Raw genomic sequence first — 21117 nt, forward strand, 5'->3', positions numbered from 1 at the left:
CAGGTACCGCAGGTGCCTGGCTGGGCAGGTGGGGGGAGTAACTAGAACGCAAAGAAGTCGATTGAGCATCTCTTCGAAGGGCCATTCGACCAGCAAAGCAGAGGGCAGCTAGGCTAATTTATTACTGAAGACTCCAACTCTCCTTAGGGTTATGGGCAGTAACCAAATCTGTTCACTGAAATAACCCACTTGACCTCAGCAAGAGAATTTGCCGAAGATCTTATAAAAGTAAAGGACATAAAATGTTACATAAATGTGAGCTTAAGAGACACGTCGTTAGGGTACCTTACCACAACGTAAGCTCCAAATCTAACATATGTATTGATGGAGAGGGGAGTATCCTTTTAATAGTCCAGATTTCACAGATCCCACAACCAAGAACTAGAGTTTAGATGTTTAAGACAACAGGTACACACCTATAGTGTTTCATTTGACCTGTACTGATACAAATTAGGCATAACTAATTTAGACTCACAAGCAGGAAATTTCAACCTGATTTTCCGAAATATTTTATTGGAAACTCAGCATGGACCTAAATTGCAACGGCATTCACCCTCCCCCCATCCCACCCCAAACAGCTGGTATTTCGCTTACACCAGCCTTTGGGTGCTTTTACCCTTCTGACTCTGAGGGCAAAGTTCAACCTCCCCCCCACCCCAAACTGCAGATGCTAGCTCTACCACCTTGTGACCTTGAGCGGTTCCTCCCTCAGCCGCTTTCCCTGGGGGCGAAATGCCAAAAATGCCCAGAGCTCTAACGTTCTTCATCCTGGGACTCAAGCAGAAAGCAGTGCCTACCGAAGGTAACCTCGCAAGGACTAAACGTTAGAACTCACCAAAAGCGATTTCAAAGCAGCTACATTCGTTTGTGGTAAAAGGGAAATTATCTAGCGCCACGAGCTCATTACCTGAGTCATTCCCAATCTGTCAGAGATACACATAAGGCAGAATGAGATTTAACAGCTAGCCTCCTTATAATCCATAAGTAAGACGCTGTCTGAAAAGGGGAGATAATACCAGAATCTTTTAACTCACATCCTTTATTCTTCTGCTCACCCCTGACCTTCATCCTCTTCACGTGTGTCCCTAAACCACATACTCTTAAAGGAGTTTGAACATTTAATAAAGGTTTCGGGGGAAAAAAAACCACTACAACACAAGGGAGGCAGGAGACTTCAGAGTTGTGGCTAACAGTCCGCATCTTTGTCCTGATCAGGTGGCCAAAGGGCACATTCCATGCAGGATATCTGTCACCACATCTCCTCAGCCATTAGTAAGCTCAGACTTCTCCAGCTCTGAGAAAACTTTGCATGGCTTTTAGGATTCTTCCCATATTCTAGTTTGTTCCGCAGTTGTTGACATTCATTTCTGTGGTAGCCTGGAAGCCTTGTGCAAAGTCAGAGCTTTTGAGAACCTTGAAATGGTCAAGCACGATCACACACAAGTCCTGTCATGGTGCTTTCAACTTCATTTTTTGATGAACCAAAAAAGCAAACAATCATTCCATGTGCAAGGCACTCAGCTGTAGACAGACACAGTCATGCATGACCTTTGCCCTCACAGTGGGAAGGGTAAAAGCACCCAAATGCTGGTGTAAGAAATACCAGCTTAATTAAATAACGTTAATCGTTTGTCCTGTTGCCGGAACAAAAAGGGACTCGAGACATTCAGAGGGAATGCTCTTTGGCTCAATTCATTCTGCCCGAACAGAAGAGTCAAAGCAGTAAAATTATCCCTACTTTTAGAGTCCCATGGCTGTGAAGTGGCAATTTAACCTTTTTTTTTTTTTTAAGATTTTATTTATTTATTTATTTATTTGGCAGAGAGAGAGAGAGACAGCCAGCCAGTGAGAGAGGAAACACAAGCAGGGGCAGTGGGAGAGGAAGAAGCAGGCTCCCAGAGGAGGAGCCTGATGTGGGACTAGATCCCAGGACCCTGGGATCACGCCCTGAGCCGAAGGCAGACGCTTAATGACTGAGCCACCCAGGTGCCCCTAACCTGTCCTTTTAAATTGATTTTCACCTTTAGTATCAAGTGCAAGCAGGTTGGAGTCCACGCAGCGCACCATCTCTGCACGTCTAGTCATACGATCCTTCATAGCTAAAGAACTGAAGGCAAGGATACTTCCCACCACAGAAAACTCAAGGCCTATGTTAACAGGTCACCTGCTCTGGGGCAAAGTTTGTTTTTTGTTTTTTTTTTAGAGAGGAAGAGTGAGTGGGGGTGGCAGGGGGGGGGGGGACAAAGGAAAAGAATCTCAAGCAAGGAAGTCCAGAGAAGAGCCTGACTTGGGTCCCAATCTCACGACCCTGAGATCACCACCTAAGCCTGAAATCAAGAGTGGGACGCTTAACTGACTGCGCTACCCAGGCACCCCTGCTCTGGGGCAAGTTTTAAAAGCTATTCGTGTGTTTAGGGGTGCCTCGGTGGCTGTCAATTAAGTGTCTGACTCTTCGTTTCGACTCAACTCATGATCTCAGGGTTGGGGGATGGAGCCCTGCGACCGGCTCCTCAATGGGCGTGGAGCCTGCTTGATATTTTCTCTCCCTCAGCCCCTCCCCACCCTGCACTTGCACAGTCTAAAATAAATCTCTAAAAAGCTATTTGTGGAGCAGGTGCTGGGACAGCACTTAGGGACATCTTAATGCGATGTCACACCTGCCACCCTTCCCAAGTTTTAAACCCTTTCCAGCTTTCTCCGCTTGATGGTGAACATCTACAGACAGATCTACCACTTAGAAGCTAGGCTACCTAAGCAGGTACTCCCCCACCGTTTCTCTTGTATGGGAACTACTTAGACATTTTCCTGTCAATTACTGGAGAGTGGGGAAAGTGAAATTAAGCCACATAAAAAATTCTCCCACAATTGGTTTTCACTTGTGAAATATTTATGCACAATTTATAAGCTACAAAGCCAGAAATGACTTATTTCAACAGATTTGACTTTGCCAAACTGTGTGGGTGCAGCACTCCAAGGGGAATTACTCAGGTTTTGAAACTCAGATTCAAAGAGAAAATGATCTAATTTTTCACTCCTTACACTAAAATTCCCAAAAGTCAAGTTAAACGGCATGTAAAAATAAGAACTAAATTGATCGAGTCACTTTTTAATCAGAATGCATCATCTTTTCTCTAACATGTTATCAAAGACACCTGCTTGTTTTAGCAAGGTCGACCTAAAATTAATGGATCACGGTCCAGAATGATCATGGGCTTCAACTGCAGGAACACTGTTCCAAGAGCTCAAGGAATTCGCACGGCGTTTAACTGGCCAAACGAGTACAACAGAGATAACGCCTTCCCAGATTTTCAGTTTTCCAAGATTTTCTTAAAAACCAGGGAGTCTTTATTTTTATTGCTTTAAACCAACTGTCAGGTGGACCAAAAGGCTGAGCAAGGGCAAAATCACTTCGGGGTAACATAGCTAGCTGTATCAGATTCAGGAAGGCTTAACTTGCCGTTAATTCGTGCCCGGAAAAATCCAGGCTCTGTTGCGGGGCAGGTAAAATGGAGAACACAGCGGGTAAACTGTGGCGCTCTCAAGGATGAGACCAATGCAAAGCCTGGTGGGCACAAGGAGGAGTGTCTACGAAAGTGAGAAATAGGTGAAGACGGTGGTCAAGGGAAACACTGATTGGCTGGAGAGCGAAGAAAGGGAAGCTCCGAAGGAAATTCTAGAAAGCCACAAGGAGCCGAGCCACACGACGAGCGGCAGGGGCCCTGTGGTTCCAAGCTTTACAGGGAAGCAGGCACCCAACGGCCCCGTCTCGGGTTTCCGCGGGTCACAAAAGGATAACGGACATCCTCCCAACGGTGGACCTGGGGGCTCCGCGCGCCGCTTCCGCCCGGCCGCCCCGCCCCGGCCGCCCGGCGCGGCCCACCTGCGCTCGGCCCCCGGGCCCGCAGCGGCACGGGGACGGGCGCTCGCGGCGCGATGCGGGCCCGCGACGGCCCGCGGACATGCTCCTCTGCGGCCCGCCCGCCTTTGTTCGCCTGGCCCTCCACACTCACCGCCGCCATCGCCCGCCCGGAGCCAGGCGCCACGAGCCAACGCCGCCCGACGCGAAAAAGGAGGCACAGGCGTTTCTCGTCAAAGCAGACTTTATTGGGCGCCAGGGTCGCCCCGCGCGCGCCGCCCGCTCCCCCGCGCGGCCCCCGGGCCGCTCGCCGGCCGAGACCCCGCGCGCGGCCGGCCCCGCCCTCCCCTGCAGGCCCCCTCCCCCGCGGCGCCGGGGACCGCGCACCGCTCACCGGCTCCCGAGGCGGCGGCTGCAGCGGCGACGCCCCGCTCCCGAGTGCGGCCCGGGCCCGGGGCGGCGGATTTCGCTGCCTTGGCACCGCGGAGGGCGGGAGCCGCGCGAGTCGCGGCGGCGGCGGTGGCGCGCTGACGTCACGCGCCGCGGCCAGCCAGCGCGCGCGGGGGCCGCCCCGTCGACCCCAATCCGGGAGGAGCCCGGGTGAGTGGGCGGGGCCGCGGTGGCGAACGGGCAGATCGATTGGCAGAGGGGGAGGAGCGAGAGGGCCAGCGGGCGAGTGGGAGCGAGGCGGGGCGGGCCGAGGCCAGAGCGGAAGTCTCGCGAGGCCGAGCCCGAGCGGAGTGTGGCGGCGGCGGCGGCGGCGAGATCTGGGCTCGGGGTGAGGAGTTGGTATTTGTGTGGAAGGAGGCGGAGGCGCAGGAGGAAGGGGGAAGCGGAGCGCCGGCCCGGAGGGCGGGAGGAGGCGCGGCCAGAGCGGGCGGCCGAGGCGCGGCGAGGCGGGGCGCCGGGGCGAGCAGCGGCCGAACGAGCGCGGGGCGCACCGAGGCGAGGAGGCGGGGAAGCCCGCCGCCGCCGCCGCCGCCGCGCCCGCCCCTTCCCCCCGCCGCCCGCCCCCTCTCCCCCCGCCCGCCCGCCGCCTTCCTCCCTCTGCCTTCCTTCCCCACGGCCGGCCGCCTCCTCGCCCGCCCGCCCGTAGCCCCGGAGCCGAGGCCGCCGCGGCCGTGGCGGCGGAGCCCTCAGCCATGGCCTCGGGCGACACCCTCTACATCGCCACGGACGGCTCGGAGATGCCGGCCGAGATCGTGGAGCTGCACGAGATCGAGGTGGAGACCATCCCGGTGGAGACCATCGAGACCACGGTGGTGGGCGAGGAGGAGGAGGACGACGACGACGACGAGGACGGTGGCGGCGGCGACCACGGCGGCGGGGGCGGCCACGGGCACGCGGGCCACCACCACCACCACCACCACCACCACCCGCCCATGATCGCGCTGCAGCCGCTCGTCACCGACGACCCGACCCAGGTGCACCACCACCAGGAGGTGATCCTGGTGCAGACGCGCGAGGAGGTGGTGGGCGGCGACGACTCGGACGGGCTGCGCGCCGAGGACGGCTTCGAGGACCAGATCCTCATCCCGGTGCCCGCGCCGGCCGGCGGCGACGACGACTACATCGAGCAGACGCTGGTCACCGTGGCGGCGGCCGGCAAGAGCGGCGGCGGCGGCTCGTCGTCGTCGGGCGGCGGCCGCGTCAAGAAGGGCGGCGGCAAGAAGAGCGGCAAGAAGGGCTACCTCGGCGGCGGAGCCGGGGCGGCGGGCGGCGCGGACGCGGGCAACAAGAAGTGGGAGCAGAAGCAGGTGCAGATCAAGACCCTGGAGGGCGAGTTCTCGGTCACCATGTGGTCCTCAGGTGAGCGCCGGCGCGCGCCGGCCCCCGGGATGTTTTTGTTTTGAAGGGAAGCCATGTTTTATGTGTGTGATGGGCGCCGCCATCTTCTTCGCAGGGCAAGTATGGCGGCCCCAAAAGATGGCGGGCCGCGGCGGGGGCGGCGGGCGGCGGGCCGGCGGGCCGAAGATGGCGGCGGGAGGCGCGGCGCCGCCCGCTAGGCCGCAATGGCGTAGTTTCCCCGGGCGGGGCGGCCGCGCGGCGCGGGGCGGGGCGGCGCGGCGGGGCGGGGCGCGCTCGGGCCAACGGACGGCCGCCGGCCCGTTGTCCGCCGCCCCCGCCCGGCTGGCTCCCCGCGAGGCCGGGGCGGCGCGCGGGGCGGGCCGCCGGCGGGTTGCGCGGACCTCGCGCCTGGCCGGGCAGCCCGCGGCCGCCTCCCACCCCCAACCCCCCGCCGTCCTGAGAGTTGAGGGGGCGCCCGTGGCCCCGCTCCGCCCCCTTCCCCGGACCCTCTGCTGCTCCCGAGAGGCGCCTTCCGCTCCCACGCCCGGCGCGCAGGCCGGACTCTGCCCGCGGCCGCGCTCCCCGCGCTCGCCTCGGTGGGGCGGGACTTGGGCGGCACGTAGGGCTCGCGTGTGCGGGCTCCGCGCCGCCAGGGCCTGTCACCGCGCTGCCGGCGAGGTCCTCGCCCCTGCCCCCCCTTCCCCCCCCCGCGGCACGTTGGGGAGAGGGTCCGCGAGGTTTTGTAGGTGGTTCTTAACCCTTTATGTTTGGGGAAGGTTTTCTTTTTTTCTTAAGTGTTTGTTTCTGCAGATAGGTCTGTTAGCTGCACAGCTGGGGACGCTGTCACTAAATTAATAAAATCGAGTATTTTGTCTTTGCTCACTTTTTGGTGGATAGTAGGCGATCAACTTACTTTCCCTGCGAAGAGAAAGATTCTAGAAAGCCAGAGAGAATAAGTAGGACAAAAGGGACTTACCTACATGTTTGTCTTCTCTTTTTTACTTCATAATTATAGAAAGCTGGTTTTTTTCATGTCAGTGTTCTGTTACCTTATTCGTATGCTGTCTAGATTGCCGGGATAGTAAATAGACTTGAGAGTGATCCTGCCGTGGCTAGTTAATCTAGTACTTGGGATGACTACACTTAGTTCTAAGTTTAAGTTGCAGAACCCTCCCCCTCCTCGTCCTCCGTCCCCCGCCCCGCCTCCCCCCATTACGGTAAGGCTGTGAAATCAGTTGTTCGGATGAAGCCTCAAAGTGTCTTGACCCTTGAGTATTAAAGGATCGTTAACGATTGAGAGAAACAGATGATGTAGAAGGCGAAAAGGCTGGACTGGAAGGCTGGTCTTGTTCTATCTACTGAAAGCCCCTGACGAGATAACTAACGTTGTTGGATGCATCTAGGATTCGGAGAGGACTGAGCAAAGGCATCCGAGTTGCTGCCACAATTGAATAGCAAGTGTGAACAGGCTCTGCTGTTCTCGATATCAGAGTCCTTCTGCAAGTCTGAGTAGTTTTTTAGTAACAGGCATATGTTTAAATGAAACCTGTCTACCTATTTCATAGTCATCAGAGTATCTTCTGTAGAATTGATAGCATGCACACTGATCGTGTTGGAACCAGAAGTGATGTCTTTCTATTAATATGCAGAATAAGAGCGGGGCAAGTTGGGTGTTGAGTTTTGCTGAATTCAGGATACCATCTGAAAGTAGATATTGATATAAAGATAAATTAACCACATAAAACTAAATTTACTTTTTCTCATGGTAAGGACATGTGGGTTTTACAGAAACTTAGAAAACCAGGGTGTTTTATATATTTTGCATTTGATCTTAACAAATAGCTTGCCTACTTCTTTATACCCAGAAAACTTGGTAATGGAGGCTTTACTTGATGAAGTGAAGTGTATCGAGTCAGCCAGTCAGGGGAGAAGGTCTGAGGGGCCTGACTAATGGGAGTTAATTTACAATTAAGTCAGCATTTAAAAGTCATTACTTCCCCTGTGCAAGTGGCTGCTTACAGAGTTGCACAGTTTGGGGTTATTTTAATGCCCATTTCTATGCAGAGTTAGTTGTCTGGTGCATTACAGAGTAATCTGTGCCTAAAGGTTAGTTATAAATATTTGATGGCAATAACATAGTAAGGCCTGTTTCCTCAGACATGTTTTGTGGTGAACTGTCCCTCTTCCTTGTCGTTTGGAATTATTCCCAAAGAGAAGCTAAATAGTTTGTGATTAACCACGCATGCCCCAAGTTCAAATTCTGAATGTAGTGGAATCTTAGGAACTGAAATAAGGAGATCATTGATAATAGGTGAAGAAATGAAAGCAGGTGAATTGCTAGGCTGAATCTCTCCATGTGTGTGTTGACTGCGGAAGGCAGTATGCTCAGTGCTTTCACAGACTCAGTCTCGTCTGATCCCAGGCGAGGAGTTTGAACGCCACTGTGGTTTCACTAAAACAGTCCTTTGGGTGGGAATGAGCTGTGAGGTGATAGTTTTGCCTAAGTCCAAGCTTAGTTACCTGAAGCCCTTACCAAAAAAAAAAAAAAAAAATTGTACACAGGGTATTCTTAGCGCTCAAGTTACTTGTGAGTACCTCTAGGCTAAAAAAAAAACAAACTTAGTGGGAGCCAGCATGTTTGTGGAAACCAAATCTTTGGATTTTATGGGTTTCTTTTGCTTGTGTGCCGTCTCGCTCTAATTGCCCACAGAGCACAGCAGTCTGTGTGATTGGCATTTCTTTAATGGAATAACAGTGGCACGGGAATCTAGTGGTTCTATACCAGACTAGTTTTAGATCTGGAATGATCCTTAGAGATCTGCTTTTTTCTTTCCCCTTTTTTAAATGATGTCATTCACATGGGTGAAGTTCAGTGGCCTCTGCCGTATTCACCAGGTTGTGTGGGCACTGCGGCCAGCTAATTCCACAACATTTTCATCATCTCAAAAAGAAACCCCATACCCATGAGCAGTCACTCGCCATTTGCCCTCTCCCTCCAGCCCCAGGCCACCACTGATCTACTTTGTGTTTCTCTGGATTTGGCCATTCTGGACATGTCATTTAAATGGAATTATAACAATCTGTGGTCTGTGTGTCTGGCTGAGCCCGTGTTCAAGGTTCATCCACACTGCAGAGCATACTTCATTCCTTTAAGGCTGGATAAGATTCTGTAGTGTAGGCCCTAGAGCAGGACCTGCTTGTTCTGCACAGGAGAAGCTGAAGGCTCAGTGAGGCTAGCGTTTTTTGGTGCTTCATCACACTTCAGTTGTGTCTTAAACATGCTTAAATCACCGTTTTAAGGCCCTTGTTTATTTTTGGGATTTTTTCCTGGCATATGATTAATGAATATTTCCATGTTGCCAAATGTAGGGCACAGTCTCATATGTATATTTGTCCTTTGATTGTCATCAGTATTGTATAGGAGTGACATCTATTTTATAGAGCTTACTATGAACTAAACCACTTAATCATGGCCAAGTAGGGAAGTTCATGTTAAAACCTGAGTAGTTAAAACATTTAGGGCTTTTTTTTTTATTTTAGAGAGACAGAGAGTGCCCCCACCTTCGTGGGGGGGGTGGCAGGGAGAGGGAGAGAGAGAGACTCTCAAGCGGACTCTCCCACTGAGCATGGAGCCTGACACGTGGGGCTTGATCTGGGGCTCAAGCTCACAACCCTGAGATCATGACCTGAGCTGAAATCAAGAGTTGAATGTTTAACTGACTCAGCCACCCAGGTGCCCCTAAAACATTTCATTTTGAGAGAAACCTAAGAAGGCTTTAAAATCTTGAGGTTTCAGGTTTTTAGAAATTGTGACCTTCACTCAAGGCTGTTGGTATTTTACTTATCTTTTGTTAGACCAAATATAGAAGTGCTTTATGCTGGATTGAGCAAAACATCTAAGACCAGAAAACCATTGATATTAAAATCAGCAAAGTGAAAGAAAGTTGAAAAGTATTCAGTTGTGTCTCAGTTCTTTATATTCAGAAGGTTCAAGTTTGCTAAAAGTTACTAGTCCCGACCACTTGCCACTCCTCTGCGGGTCTTTCCCTTCCCCCTCCTTTACCTGTTTATCCTTGACGAGAGATGCCGTGCACATAAAATTCCACCGAGCCAAGCCACAGAAGCACCCCCAGAGTGATCTTGTCAAGCCTGTGACCTACATAGGGCAGTCTAAGTCACAGATCCTGATTCCTGACCCAGTCGTCCTGGAAGTTGGCTTGCTGATACAGCCTCTGTGCTGTCAGACTCTCCACTCCAGGTTGTTCACCTCTCCTCTTCCCTCCCACCGGCAACAGCTGACTCCCCCTAGTGGGAAAGGAAAAATCCCTACTGGGAAAAGGTCAGGGCTCCTGACCTACCTATAGCTAGCATTTTAGGCTTTGAAAGAGAAAAAATAAAATAATAACTTTAAAAATGTATGCTACACTCCTGAGTGTTTGTTTACCAACAGTTTCCTGTTTTTTTGTTGTTGTTAAAGTCTGCTTAGTAAGGTGGGTTTGTTTTAAGGCTCAGAAGTTTAGGAGTCTGTAACAGGTTATAAGTAAAAACAATGACAGAAGGAACATTTCTTGAGGTCTGCATTCCTGTGTTAATCCCTGATCTGCTCTTCCCAGGGGACCGTTCTGTGAACTCTGCTCTTCCCATAGGAGGAGTACGTGAAAGTGAAAACTTGTTATAATTTTTAAATCTGAATATTTACCAGCGGGTTGTATTCTCTAGTATCGTTGGGTAAACATTCAGACCTTGGATTTGTAAAATTTGGCATCTGAAACGCTACCTGGAGGTTGACAGTAACATCAATTTGATTACTGTTAGCAGAATATCAGGAAGGTGTGTGGAGGTTCTGGAAGTTATTTGACCATACCGTATAAGTTTGTACCTTCCTATGTGTGGCGGACTTAATTACAGTACGTGAGAGAACTTTTTCCCATTCCCAAGTGCCTTGTGTTAGTGGGTCCCATTCTGTTTAATTTTGTGTTTAATTATCAATAACAACAAGCCCAGTGGTTTCTGGGAATCATATTAGTAACAGCATCAAATTTCCACTTTAGAGGGCACTGACCAAAGTATCTTGCCTTGGACTATCTTAACTTCTGACCTTGTTTCTTTGTAAAATGACTTCCTTTAGAAAAAGAAATTCTACTCCTTCCCGAACTCCTACATGACCGTGGGAAGCAGTATACTCACTTTCTTAAAGCAGAACTCTAAAATTTTAACAAGACCTGGTGAATGAGTTACTAGGAACTCTTCAGTAAAATTCTTAATAACCATTTGATGCCTTGGTGTTACGCAGTGGTCTCAGATAGGATTAAACATGAGGACAATGTAAATGGTTGTGAAGGACTTTTTTTTCTAGTGTAAGTGGTTTCCCTTAAATATAAGAAGTGTGGAGAAGGGAAGGAGGCTGCCATTGTTGTGCTGGAGACTGTTCTGTTGGAGCCCAGACCCTGTCTCTTCTAGCAGAGTCACAGACTTCAGTAGAATTTCTAGTATTTCACAGGTGATCACACTCTTTTTTTTTTTTTTTTTAAGATTTTATTTATTTATTTGACAGAGATAGAGACAGCCAGCGAGAGAGGGAACACAAGCAGGGGGAGTGGGAGAGGAAGAAGCAGGCTCATAGCGGAGGAGCCTGATGTGGGGCTCGATCCCATAACGCCGGGATCACGCCCTGAGCCGAAGGCAGACGCTTAACCGCTGTGCCACCCAGGTGCCCCTACACTCTTGAAAACACCCTGAAGTGTCTTTATCTTTTTGCAGTTCTCAACTCAATCCTCTTTCCTTCTTTTCCTTCTGTCTTCTAGCTCCTAAGCACCCAGAAACTTGGAGGGAGAGAAGCTGCTACTCCTTCTCCGAATTGACAATTGGCTTTTAATTTCTTACTTTGTTGGTAACTCAGTTGTAGTTTGTACTAATACATATGATTCCTGTATTAAATAGATGTTACAGATTCTTTTTTTTTTTTTAAGATTATTTTAGAGAGAGAGCATGGGGGGGGGTGGCCAGAGGAAGAGAGACTCTGAAGCAGACTCAGCGCTGGATCTCACTACCCCAAGATCATGACCTGAGCAGAAACTAGGAGTCGCATAGTTAACCAGGTGGGCCACCCAGACGCCCCGATTTTTATAGTTTCTTAAAGAGGACTACGTACAGACTTCTGGATTTCACATCTGGGGATCTAGGCACACACTCTTACCTTCCTGAATTTTCTAAGACTTCCATCAGATGGCTTCACTTCTTTGCTTAAAACCCCCCTCTAACACAACAGTGTGAATATACTTAATGTCACTGAACTGTAGACTTTAAAATGGTAAATACTGTGTTTTGTGTTTTCATATACACACACATCCTGCTGATGTCTCATCACATTAAGTAAAATCTCAACTTCTTATCATGAGGCCACACGTGATTTGGCCCCTGCTTTCCTTTCCTCTTTCCTCCTTCCACTCGCTTTGTGCTCCAGCCTTACCAGCCCTCTTTCCATTTCTTGAGCTTGTTTCTTTGCTCTTACCTCTGCTTCCAGTGCGGTGACCCCAGATGTTCACATTCTCGTGCTGCCTTGTTCACAACTCCACTCCCAAGAGGTCTTCCCTGGTCTTCCACTCTCTCTCTGTCTCCTAACCCTGTTTTATTCTCTTTGTAGCATTGTCTGAAATTATCCTGCTTTTTTTTCTTTTAACCTGCTTCTCTTTGCTTCCTCTACAGTAAGTTTTGGGCCTCTAACCGTCAGTCTTAGGATGGCACTAGGCATATAGAAGATTCTCGGTCCGTACCGAGTGATTGAGCACATGGAAATTACGCAGTGAGGCAGAATCACGGCCTAGAGAGCAGACTACCATCCTCCTCTCTGACCACATAGGTGGAAAAGAAGTATGAGGGGTGAGGAGAGGGTGTGCAGGAGTGTTCCCTTTTTAGGAAAGGCATGGACTACACAGCCAATGCTAGTTTCAGATCCTAGATCTGCCACTTAACTGTGCTTCACATACATGACTTGTCATTTCTGAGGCTTATTTCTTAAACCAAACACATGGGATTAGTGTCTTTGAGGTTTTGTTTGTGTTGAGGAATAGGACAGTTGCTGGCATGAAGCAGGTACTCAGTAAATGATACTATCTCATCTTAAGGTCTCTCTTGGTGCGGAAACGTGGAAACAGCCTCTGACTGATTTCTGCCTGTTGCTTAGCAATGAATCTCAAATTGTTAGCTCTCCCGTTTCCCCGTGAAGGTTTGGATGATGGCAGTGGTGAGTCGATGTCGTTTTTGCCATGTCACCTAGAAAGGTCAGACTGAAGCTGGTGGCCTGAGATGAAAAGTACAGGGGAACAAAATCTAGCCAACCCATATAAGTAAGTAAGTAGGTAAATAAATATGTTAATTGTTGAAAATAGAACATCAGGATCACAGAAAAAAAGGAAGATTAGGGTCAACCCTCATGAGCTTCCTGGCAGTTGAGATAAAAAAGGAAAGCATGCTACTGATAACTGATTCTAGCTAACATGAGAAAAACTTGTTGGGAAATCAAGCTTTTCTGAGGACTGAATTCTTTTTTTTTTTTTTTTAAAGATTTTATTTATTTATTCGACAGAGATAGAGACAGCCAGCGAGAGAGGGAACACAAGCAGGGAGAGTGGTAGAGGAAGAAGCAGGCTCATAGCAGAGGAGCCTGATGTGGGGCTCGATCCCATAACGCCGGGATCACGCCCTGAGCCGAAGGCAGACGCTTAACCACTGTGCCACCCAGGCGCCCCCTGAGGACTGAATTCTTAAGTAAACTGCTTATATATGAAGAGGACCACCGAGTCACGGTGCAGATTGCAGCTGGTGTGGTGTTCGGAATTTCACGTCTTGGAACAGCCAAAGACTTAAAATGTAACCTAATTGAAGGCGACTCAGAATTTTCTATGTTCTTTACATGCTTACTATCCTTTAACAAAAGTTGAGCGTTCTTTCACAAGCACTAAGCGTAGGACCTGCTATTCCCCTTAAGCCCAGGAGGGTGGGGAAAGTGGAACAAAGGTGTTCTGGCTCATTCCTCCCTGTGTCCCAGACACAGTGGCTGCCATTTATAGCGTTCTCTGGATTCAGCCATGCCACTGGTCTTCTCTTTTTTAAGAAATGAAGAAGCCAAGCAAGGGTCAGTGACAGGAGTGAAAGGCCTCTTGAAGGAAGGAGGTCTGGGCTTTGGAAAGCAGAGTGGATGGGGTGGGGGTGAGAGGTGGGCAGAGGGGAAGGTGTAGTTGTAGTTACCTTATACCTTTTCTCCCACGTCGAGTAACTTGGCCAGAGGGCCGCTTTGGTAGGAGTGGGGAAGGCAAGTCAGACCACTTTTTTAAACCTCCTCATGGACCCGTAGAGTGCTTCCAGCCTTTCCTTTTAGTTCCTTAATCCTATCTTTTTTTAAAACATATATTTTGAGTCTTTATTCAAAGATTATTTACTTAAAGTGCAGTCTACACCCCCCCCCCAATATGGGGCTCGAACTCATGGCCCCGAGATCAAGAGTCGCATGTTCTGCCATCTGAGCCAGCCAGGTGCCCCATTGCTATCTTTTTGACCAGAGATTATTTTGAGTCTCTTTGCTTTGTCTCTCCAGCTAGGATGGGAGTGATGACAGCTTCGGTAATATAGAAGTAAACTGAATAGTTGAGAGATGGGGATAGGACAAGGGCTTATTTATACAGGAGCCCTCCCTCCCTTAATCTGTGGGGGTGTGTTCCAAGACTCCCAGTAGAGGCCTGAAACACACTTAAAACCACACCCACTTAAAACAACTATGGGGGTCACCTGGGTGGCTCAGTCGGTTAAGCTTCTGCCTTCCACTCAGGTCATGATCCCGGGGTCCTGGGATCGAACCCTGGGTCGGGCTCCCTGCTCCATGGAGAGAGTGCTTCTCCTCTCTCTGCTCCTATTCCTCCCTCTCAAATGAATAAAATCTTAAAAAAAAAAAAAACCTTAACTACTGATTAACAGTAACTAATAATAGAAGAGTTATAACCATATGCTGTAATAAAAGTTATGTGAATGTGTTTTCTCTCTTCAGATATCTCATGGTGCTGCACCCACCCTTGTGCTGGTGTGAGATGGTGAGGCGCGTATGTGAGGAGACCAGTGAGGGCAAGGACCTCCAGCAAGTGCGGGCGGGAGCGGGAGGCTGCCCTTGGCCCTGTGACTGTGCCTCAGAGAGGGGGTCCTCTGCCTTCGAACCATTGAATACAAAGTGTGTGCCCCCGTTATAGGTGGTATGGGCTAGACTGTGTTTTCTCCTGCTTCCATCTGAGGCCGTTTTACTTTGGTGTGGTTGTCGTAGTTCATCCGTCTGTAGCCAGTGTTCGTGAGTCCTGGAATCACCTGATCAGATTTGACTAGAGGTTCTCCTTAAGACATGTTCTCCTGCCACACAACCCCCACCCCCTCTGAATCAGTGACCTGTATTCTCAGCGTTTTCCAATTTGGAATTCTGAAATTTGGTTTTAATTTGTTTTTGTCCACTTGTGTTCTGGTAATCATAATCATAAATTTAAGGTAAACTACTTGTAGAAACTCATTGCAGTTTCATTGCAGAAACTTCTTGTGTGGGTTAACCCTGTCTCCCTAAAACAGTGGAGAGAGAACTAGCTAAGTCCTGCCTTCAAGGAAAACTCCAGAGAGGCATATGTATGTGCAACAGTCTTTTTATATGTGTAGCAGTTTTTAAAGGAGATTTAGATATTTCGCTTCATGAACATGCTTTGCCTGGATGTGTATTCCGTATTACCCCATTGCCAGTAGGCATACATATCTGACATTCAGAGCAGATCAGTGAACACCTTCTTCCACTCTCTAGGCAGCAGATCTGTTTCAGTAGCAATTATGAAGTGAAAAGAATAAAATAATGGCCAGTGCAGACAGTGGGAATTTTATTTGAATATATATCAGAAAAACAAGTTTTAATAAAACTGTACAAAGAGAAAAAATAATACATTTCCCTAATATTTTTTTAACTAAGGGGAAGCTTATATGGTATTGTGGCCTGTAAATGTAATAAAAATATTAGAGCATCATAAGTTCATATTTGCAAAAACTTCCAAAGGTTTTCTTTTGCAAAAATCAGATTAAATGGCCAAAAAAATAGCAGACATTGACATTCTTTGATTTGTTGCTTTAGTGTGTGTCCAGTTCTTAGTGAAAATGAGATGGGATGCCTAGGTGGCTCAGTTGGTTGAATGTCCAACTCTTCAGCTTAAGTCTTGATATCAGGGTCGTGAGTTCAAGCCCTGCGTTGGGCTCCATGCTGAGTGTGGAGCCTACTTAGGAAGGAAGGAAGGGGGGAGGGAGGGAGGGAGGAAGGAAGGAAGGAAAGAAGGAAGGAAGGAGAATGAGGCAAACATTGTCTTTGATTTCTCCAACCGTAAAACTGAACATCTTTTGTCATTTCTCAAGCAGCTTTCTTCAAAATATGATTTTTTTTCTGTATAAATAGTTTATTTCCTGACATTGTGTTGTTGAATAGTTAATGACCTTTTTGATGATTTCTGTGTGCTGGCCTTCAAAGAGTTTACCAAATGAACCTTCGTGTCATACACTGTCTATTAAGGAATAAGTAACAAACGTGGTAATGTGAAGTTTAAATATATGTTATGAAAGCACATAGCAATTACCTAGAAAGACCCAACAAAAGATTTCTTAAGGCAAGAATACCGTCTCACAGACATTGTCCAGAAGTGCAGGTGAATAGCGGTCTTCAAAAACAGATTGTCTTTAATCAGTTTGATTGTGGTTTTAACATTATGTACAGACCATGTGGTTATTGTCTATACTCGGGGCCGACTGCCTCGACTGTGTGTCATTTTCACTCGGCAAGTCACTGAGTACAATTCTCATGAGCCAAAGCTAGTTTTGCATCTGGACATATCCCTTTGGTCTCCTTCGCAGTCTTCCTCATTCACTCTGCGTTGGAGTTACCCAGGTGTTCGTTCTGAACCCTCTCCTCTCTGTCTTTTTTTTTTTTCAATAGATGTTATTTCTCTGGCTTTAAACGCAGGCCATGTGCCAGTGATGTCCATATATTTCTCTTCAATCTCCATTTCTCTTGTCCCTCCAATTGCATATCCAAGTACTTCCTTGAGGTCTGTCCACTAGGTGTCTCCCAGGTCCCTCAAATTAAAACGGAATTCCAGGTCCTCTGCTGCACGTTGTCTCTTCCCCCATCATTCTCCAGCTTGGCTCATGACCTCCTCCCAGAAATGCAAACCAGAAACTTAGAAGGCATACTTAACATCCTTTTCCACCCACCTTACCCCCCACTTATCTGATTCATTACCCAGACTTGCGTAGTCCTCCTCCAAATTAAAACTCGAATCTAACCTGTTTTAAAGACAGGTTGTTGTCTCTTTTGGAAATAAATCCCATTATTGGGTAACCTCACAGAAATTGTTCCTTGTTTCCCGTAGAAAAATCTCCACTGTAGTTTAAATCCTAGTTTCTAAGTAAAATTCCATCACACAGGTAGAAGGTCAGTAAGCTTTTTCTGTAAAGGGCTAGATAGTAATGTTTTAGGTTTTGTAGGCCATCTTAAGGCACCTAATCAGCTCCAGTGTCACTGTAACAGGAAAGTAGGTAACGTGTAAACGAACAAGCATGGCTGTGTTTCAGTAAAACTGTTTCTAAAAATAAGTGGCATATGTGCACACCGTTATCCATAGCATTACCCAAGTAGCCGGAAGGTGGAAGCAGCTCATGTGGCCATCAGTAGATGAGTGGATAAACAAGATGTGGTATGCCAGTACAAGAAGAGGATTCAGCCATGAAAAAGAATGAAATTTTGTACACGCTACGATGTGGGTAGACCTTGAAAACATGCTCAGTGAAGTCAGCCAGACACAGAAGGACGATTACTGTTTGATTCCGTTTATAGAAGGTACCTAGAGTAGACAAATTCGTAGAAACAGGAAGTAGAATAGAGGTTTACCAGGGGAAAGGGGGCAGGGGCAGTTGTTGTGTGATGGGTACCAAGTTTCTGTTGGGGATGATGAAGTCTCAGGTATAGATAGTGGTGATGGTTGCACAGCATTGTGAATTTACTTGATGCCACTGAATTGCACATTCACAGATGGTTAAATGATAAATACTATGTTCATCTATTTAACCAAAAAATTTTTAAACAGTAGAAAGAAGGGCCACCTGGGTGGCTCCATCGGTTGAGTGTCCAGCTCTTGATTTCGGCTCAGGTCATGCTGTCAGGTGAGGAGATCTAGTCCCACGTTGGCTCTGTGCTGGGTGTGGAGCCTGCTTGAGATTCTCTCTCTCTCTCTCTCTCTCTCTCTCTCTCTCAATAAAAAAATAATAGAAAGGAAACCGTGAAGGTGGTGGGGAGATGGTTGGTAGCCTGGGTCCAGCTCACTGGCTATACTTGGGGATCGTAAAACTTGTCAGTCTCTACTTAGACTCACTCCATACGTGTATTAATAGTTCTTGGTGATGTTAATGACTGTCCTCTGGGTGCTTGGCGATGCTGAATGTTGGAACTAAGAACTGAGTCTCAATCTTCAGGAAGCATTTCCTCATTTGACATGTGTCCCCCAAAATTCATAAGTTAAAGTCCCAATCCCTAACGTGGTGGTATTTGGAAGTGGGGCCTTTGGGAACTAATTGGGTTATGAGGGTGGAGCCCTCCTGGTGGGATTAGTGCCCTTTTCTACAAAGAGGAGACTGAGACACGATCCATCTCTCCGCCATGTGAGGGCACAGCCAGAAAGTTCTTTTGACAAGCCAGGAAGAGCGCCTTTACCAGGAGCTGAATTGGCTGGCACCTCAGTCTCCCCAACTGCGAGGAATAAGTTCCTGTTGTTGAAGCCCCCCAGTCTGTGGTCTCTTTGTTAGAGCAGCCCGAACTAAGACGGCTTTTCTCACTAGAATCTTAAGTTCTGTGAGGACAGAGACTTTGTTTTGTTCCGGTGCCTTGGAGCAGTGCCAGGCACGTCGGAGGCCCTCAGGTGGCGTGTGCCGCGCTGTGCGACGAGTGTGACTTAGCCCGCGGTTCCCTGGGCCCGGAGTCGAGGCGCCCTCTCGTCGGGAGCTTCTTCGGAGCAGCCCTGATGCCCAGCCTTGCTGGCACTGCTCTCATGGGTACGACAGGTCGGGGAGGACAGGTGGCTTCCCGGCCCGCCGTGCATTTCCGCGGCACCTGAAAGCCCGCGTGTGTCGTTGCTCCTGGGCGGGAAGATTGGAGGGTGAGGGACTTGCCAAAGCCCCGAGAAAAAGTCCGGTTACGGGCCGAGTCCTAGCTTTCTGACTCCGCTCCTGTCCTCCGTGAAGGCACCTGGCTGTGTTCTCCATAGGCTGCTGCATCGGCGAAGAGGTTACCCGGGATGTATTGTTGAGATCGTTCTGGTTCCACGCTGGAGGCGGCTGGCTTCACAGCCAAGGCCCCGGGTCCCAGAGTGAGGCTTCCTGCGCTCATGTCGGCCCCTCACTGCCCAGTTAGCCAGCTCGCCCTGAGCAACTTACAGAGCCCCTCTGGGCCTCAGCTTCTCCCGTGAGGAGCGAACTTGCTCATTTGCCCTCTTCTGGGGTGATGTGCGCAGGGATGGAAACAGTGTGTGCACAGTAGGCATCCAGAGAAACGCTGCTGTGCCCTGGTTCCTGGCAGTGACGTATACTGTTCTCTAAAATGCAGGGTGGGCGGGCGCCTGGCTGGCTCAGATGCTGGAGCGTGCGACTTTTGATCTCAGGGTTGTGAGTTCGAGCCCCACGGTGGGTGTAGGATATGACTTAAAATCTTTAAAAAATAAATAAAATGAAGAACAGGGGGAGAAGAGAGACATTTAAGATTTAAAAGTATCCTGTTCTGTGCTTTTCGTCACTGAGAGTGATTGATGGAACATGATAATTACCACTTGAATCAAATGAACCTACATTCTGCCTTTTTTTTTTTTTTTTTAGATTTATTTATTTACTTGAGGGAAAGGGCAGAGGGAGAGAATCTCCAGCAGACTCCATGCTGAGGGTGGAGCCCGACATGGGGCTCAATCTCAACCCTGAGATCACGACCTGAGCTAAAACCAAGAGTTGGAGGCTTAACTGACTCAGCCACCCAGACGCCCCTACATTCTGTCTTCACCTGAGCCTCATACCCTAATGTCAGAGAACCTGGCGATAAGCAGCTAGACACCATTTTTTGATAGTGATGTCGCTTGTAGGGTTTGGTTTGGTTGGTTTTTGGTCTTGTGTTTTGTTTTTGTTTTGTTTGAAGATTTTATTTATTTTAGAGGGAGAGTGGGGACGGGGGCAGAGGCAGAGGGAGAGAGAGAATTTTAAGCAGGCTCTGCACTGAGCGCGGAGCTCAATGCCAGGCTCCATCTCACGATCCTGAGATCATGATCCGAGACGAAATGAAGAGTCAGATGCTTAACTGACTGAGCCACCCAGACGCCCCTTTGGTCTTGTGTTTTTAGCACTGCGGGAAAGGTAAGAATTGAACAAGCCAGTTTTCACTTCAGAAATTTGTTGTTACTGCCCTTTGTGAAACATTTTGACGGAGAAGCAGCACATTTCAGTCCGCATGGAAAACTTGGGAGCGTCTCTATTTTCTGCTTTCAGCACCACAGTAGTTGAAGAAGACCAGCCAGTTTGGGCCTCTGGGCACTTGACTCTAGCGTAAGAGGCAAGGCCAACAGAAATTCAAAACAGCATGATTTAGAATTTGTCAGCGTTGTTATCAAGAACTAATGTAGGAGTTCAAGGAGAAGGTAAGAATCTGAGGCCAGAGCGATAGATTCACAAGCCCTTGGAGACTGTCTCCTGCCAAGTGCTTGTGAGGTAACCTGCGAGAGCACAGCCTGGTTGCGTTATGGAGGGCTTGTGACTAGACGAAATGGAAGGTCAGGCGAGCTGTAAACTGGGAGCGGGCTGCAAGGGACCCAGGATGCCAAGTTGAAGTATAATTTATACCTCTGAGGGGTTCGTACCAGATGAAAATATTTACATTTGCTGGGGCGCCTGGGTGGCTCAGTCGTAAGCGTCTGCCTTCGGCTCAGGGCATGATCCCGGCGTTCTGGAATCGAGCCCCGCATCAGGCTCCTCCGCTGGGAACCTGCTTCTTCCTCACCCACTCCCCCTGCTTGTGTTCCCTCTCTTACCGCTTCTCTCTCTGTCAAATAAATAAATCAATAAAATCTTAAAAAAAAAAAAAGAAAATATTTACATTTTCTGTATCAGTTGATCCTTTATAGCGTCATTACGGTAGAGAATGGAATTGGGAAGATGAATTGAGAAATTATGATCGTTGTTGAGGTTTGAGATACTAAGAACTAACTTGATGGCAGTGGGACAAAGGGAGAAGACCTAAAAACCAATAGGATTTGGTGTTTGGATTATAGGAGATTAATTATGGGGGTCAGTATTCCTTTTTTTTAACTTACTGGATTTGTGACGATAGTAAGACATGTAAGTAGAGATGTCCTACGGTCTTTGAACATGTATTTATTGAGGATGAG

At 48.6% G+C, this 21117-nt stretch overlaps 1 protein-coding gene across 1 annotated transcript in view; it reads left to right on the forward strand.

Moving 5' to 3' along the window:
* The first annotated feature begins 4877 nt into the window (after window positions 1-4877).
* YY1 (YY1 transcription factor) overlaps window positions 4878-21117 on the forward strand; it is a 28671-nt gene continuing 12431 nt past the window's right edge. Inside the window, exon 1 of the mRNA XM_045775386.2 lies at window positions 4878-5665. Within this exon, the coding sequence (XP_045631342.1) occupies window positions 4999-5665 (667 nt within the window). The 5' untranslated portion in view covers window positions 4878-4998. The remainder of the gene's footprint in view (window positions 5666-21117) is intronic.

The sequence above is a fragment of the Ursus americanus genome, chromosome 26 (assembly GCF_024610735.1).
Source record: "Ursus americanus isolate L20-20 chromosome 26, mUrsAme1.1.p, whole genome shotgun sequence".
Taxonomy (NCBI): domain Eukaryota; kingdom Metazoa; phylum Chordata; class Mammalia; order Carnivora; family Ursidae; genus Ursus; species Ursus americanus.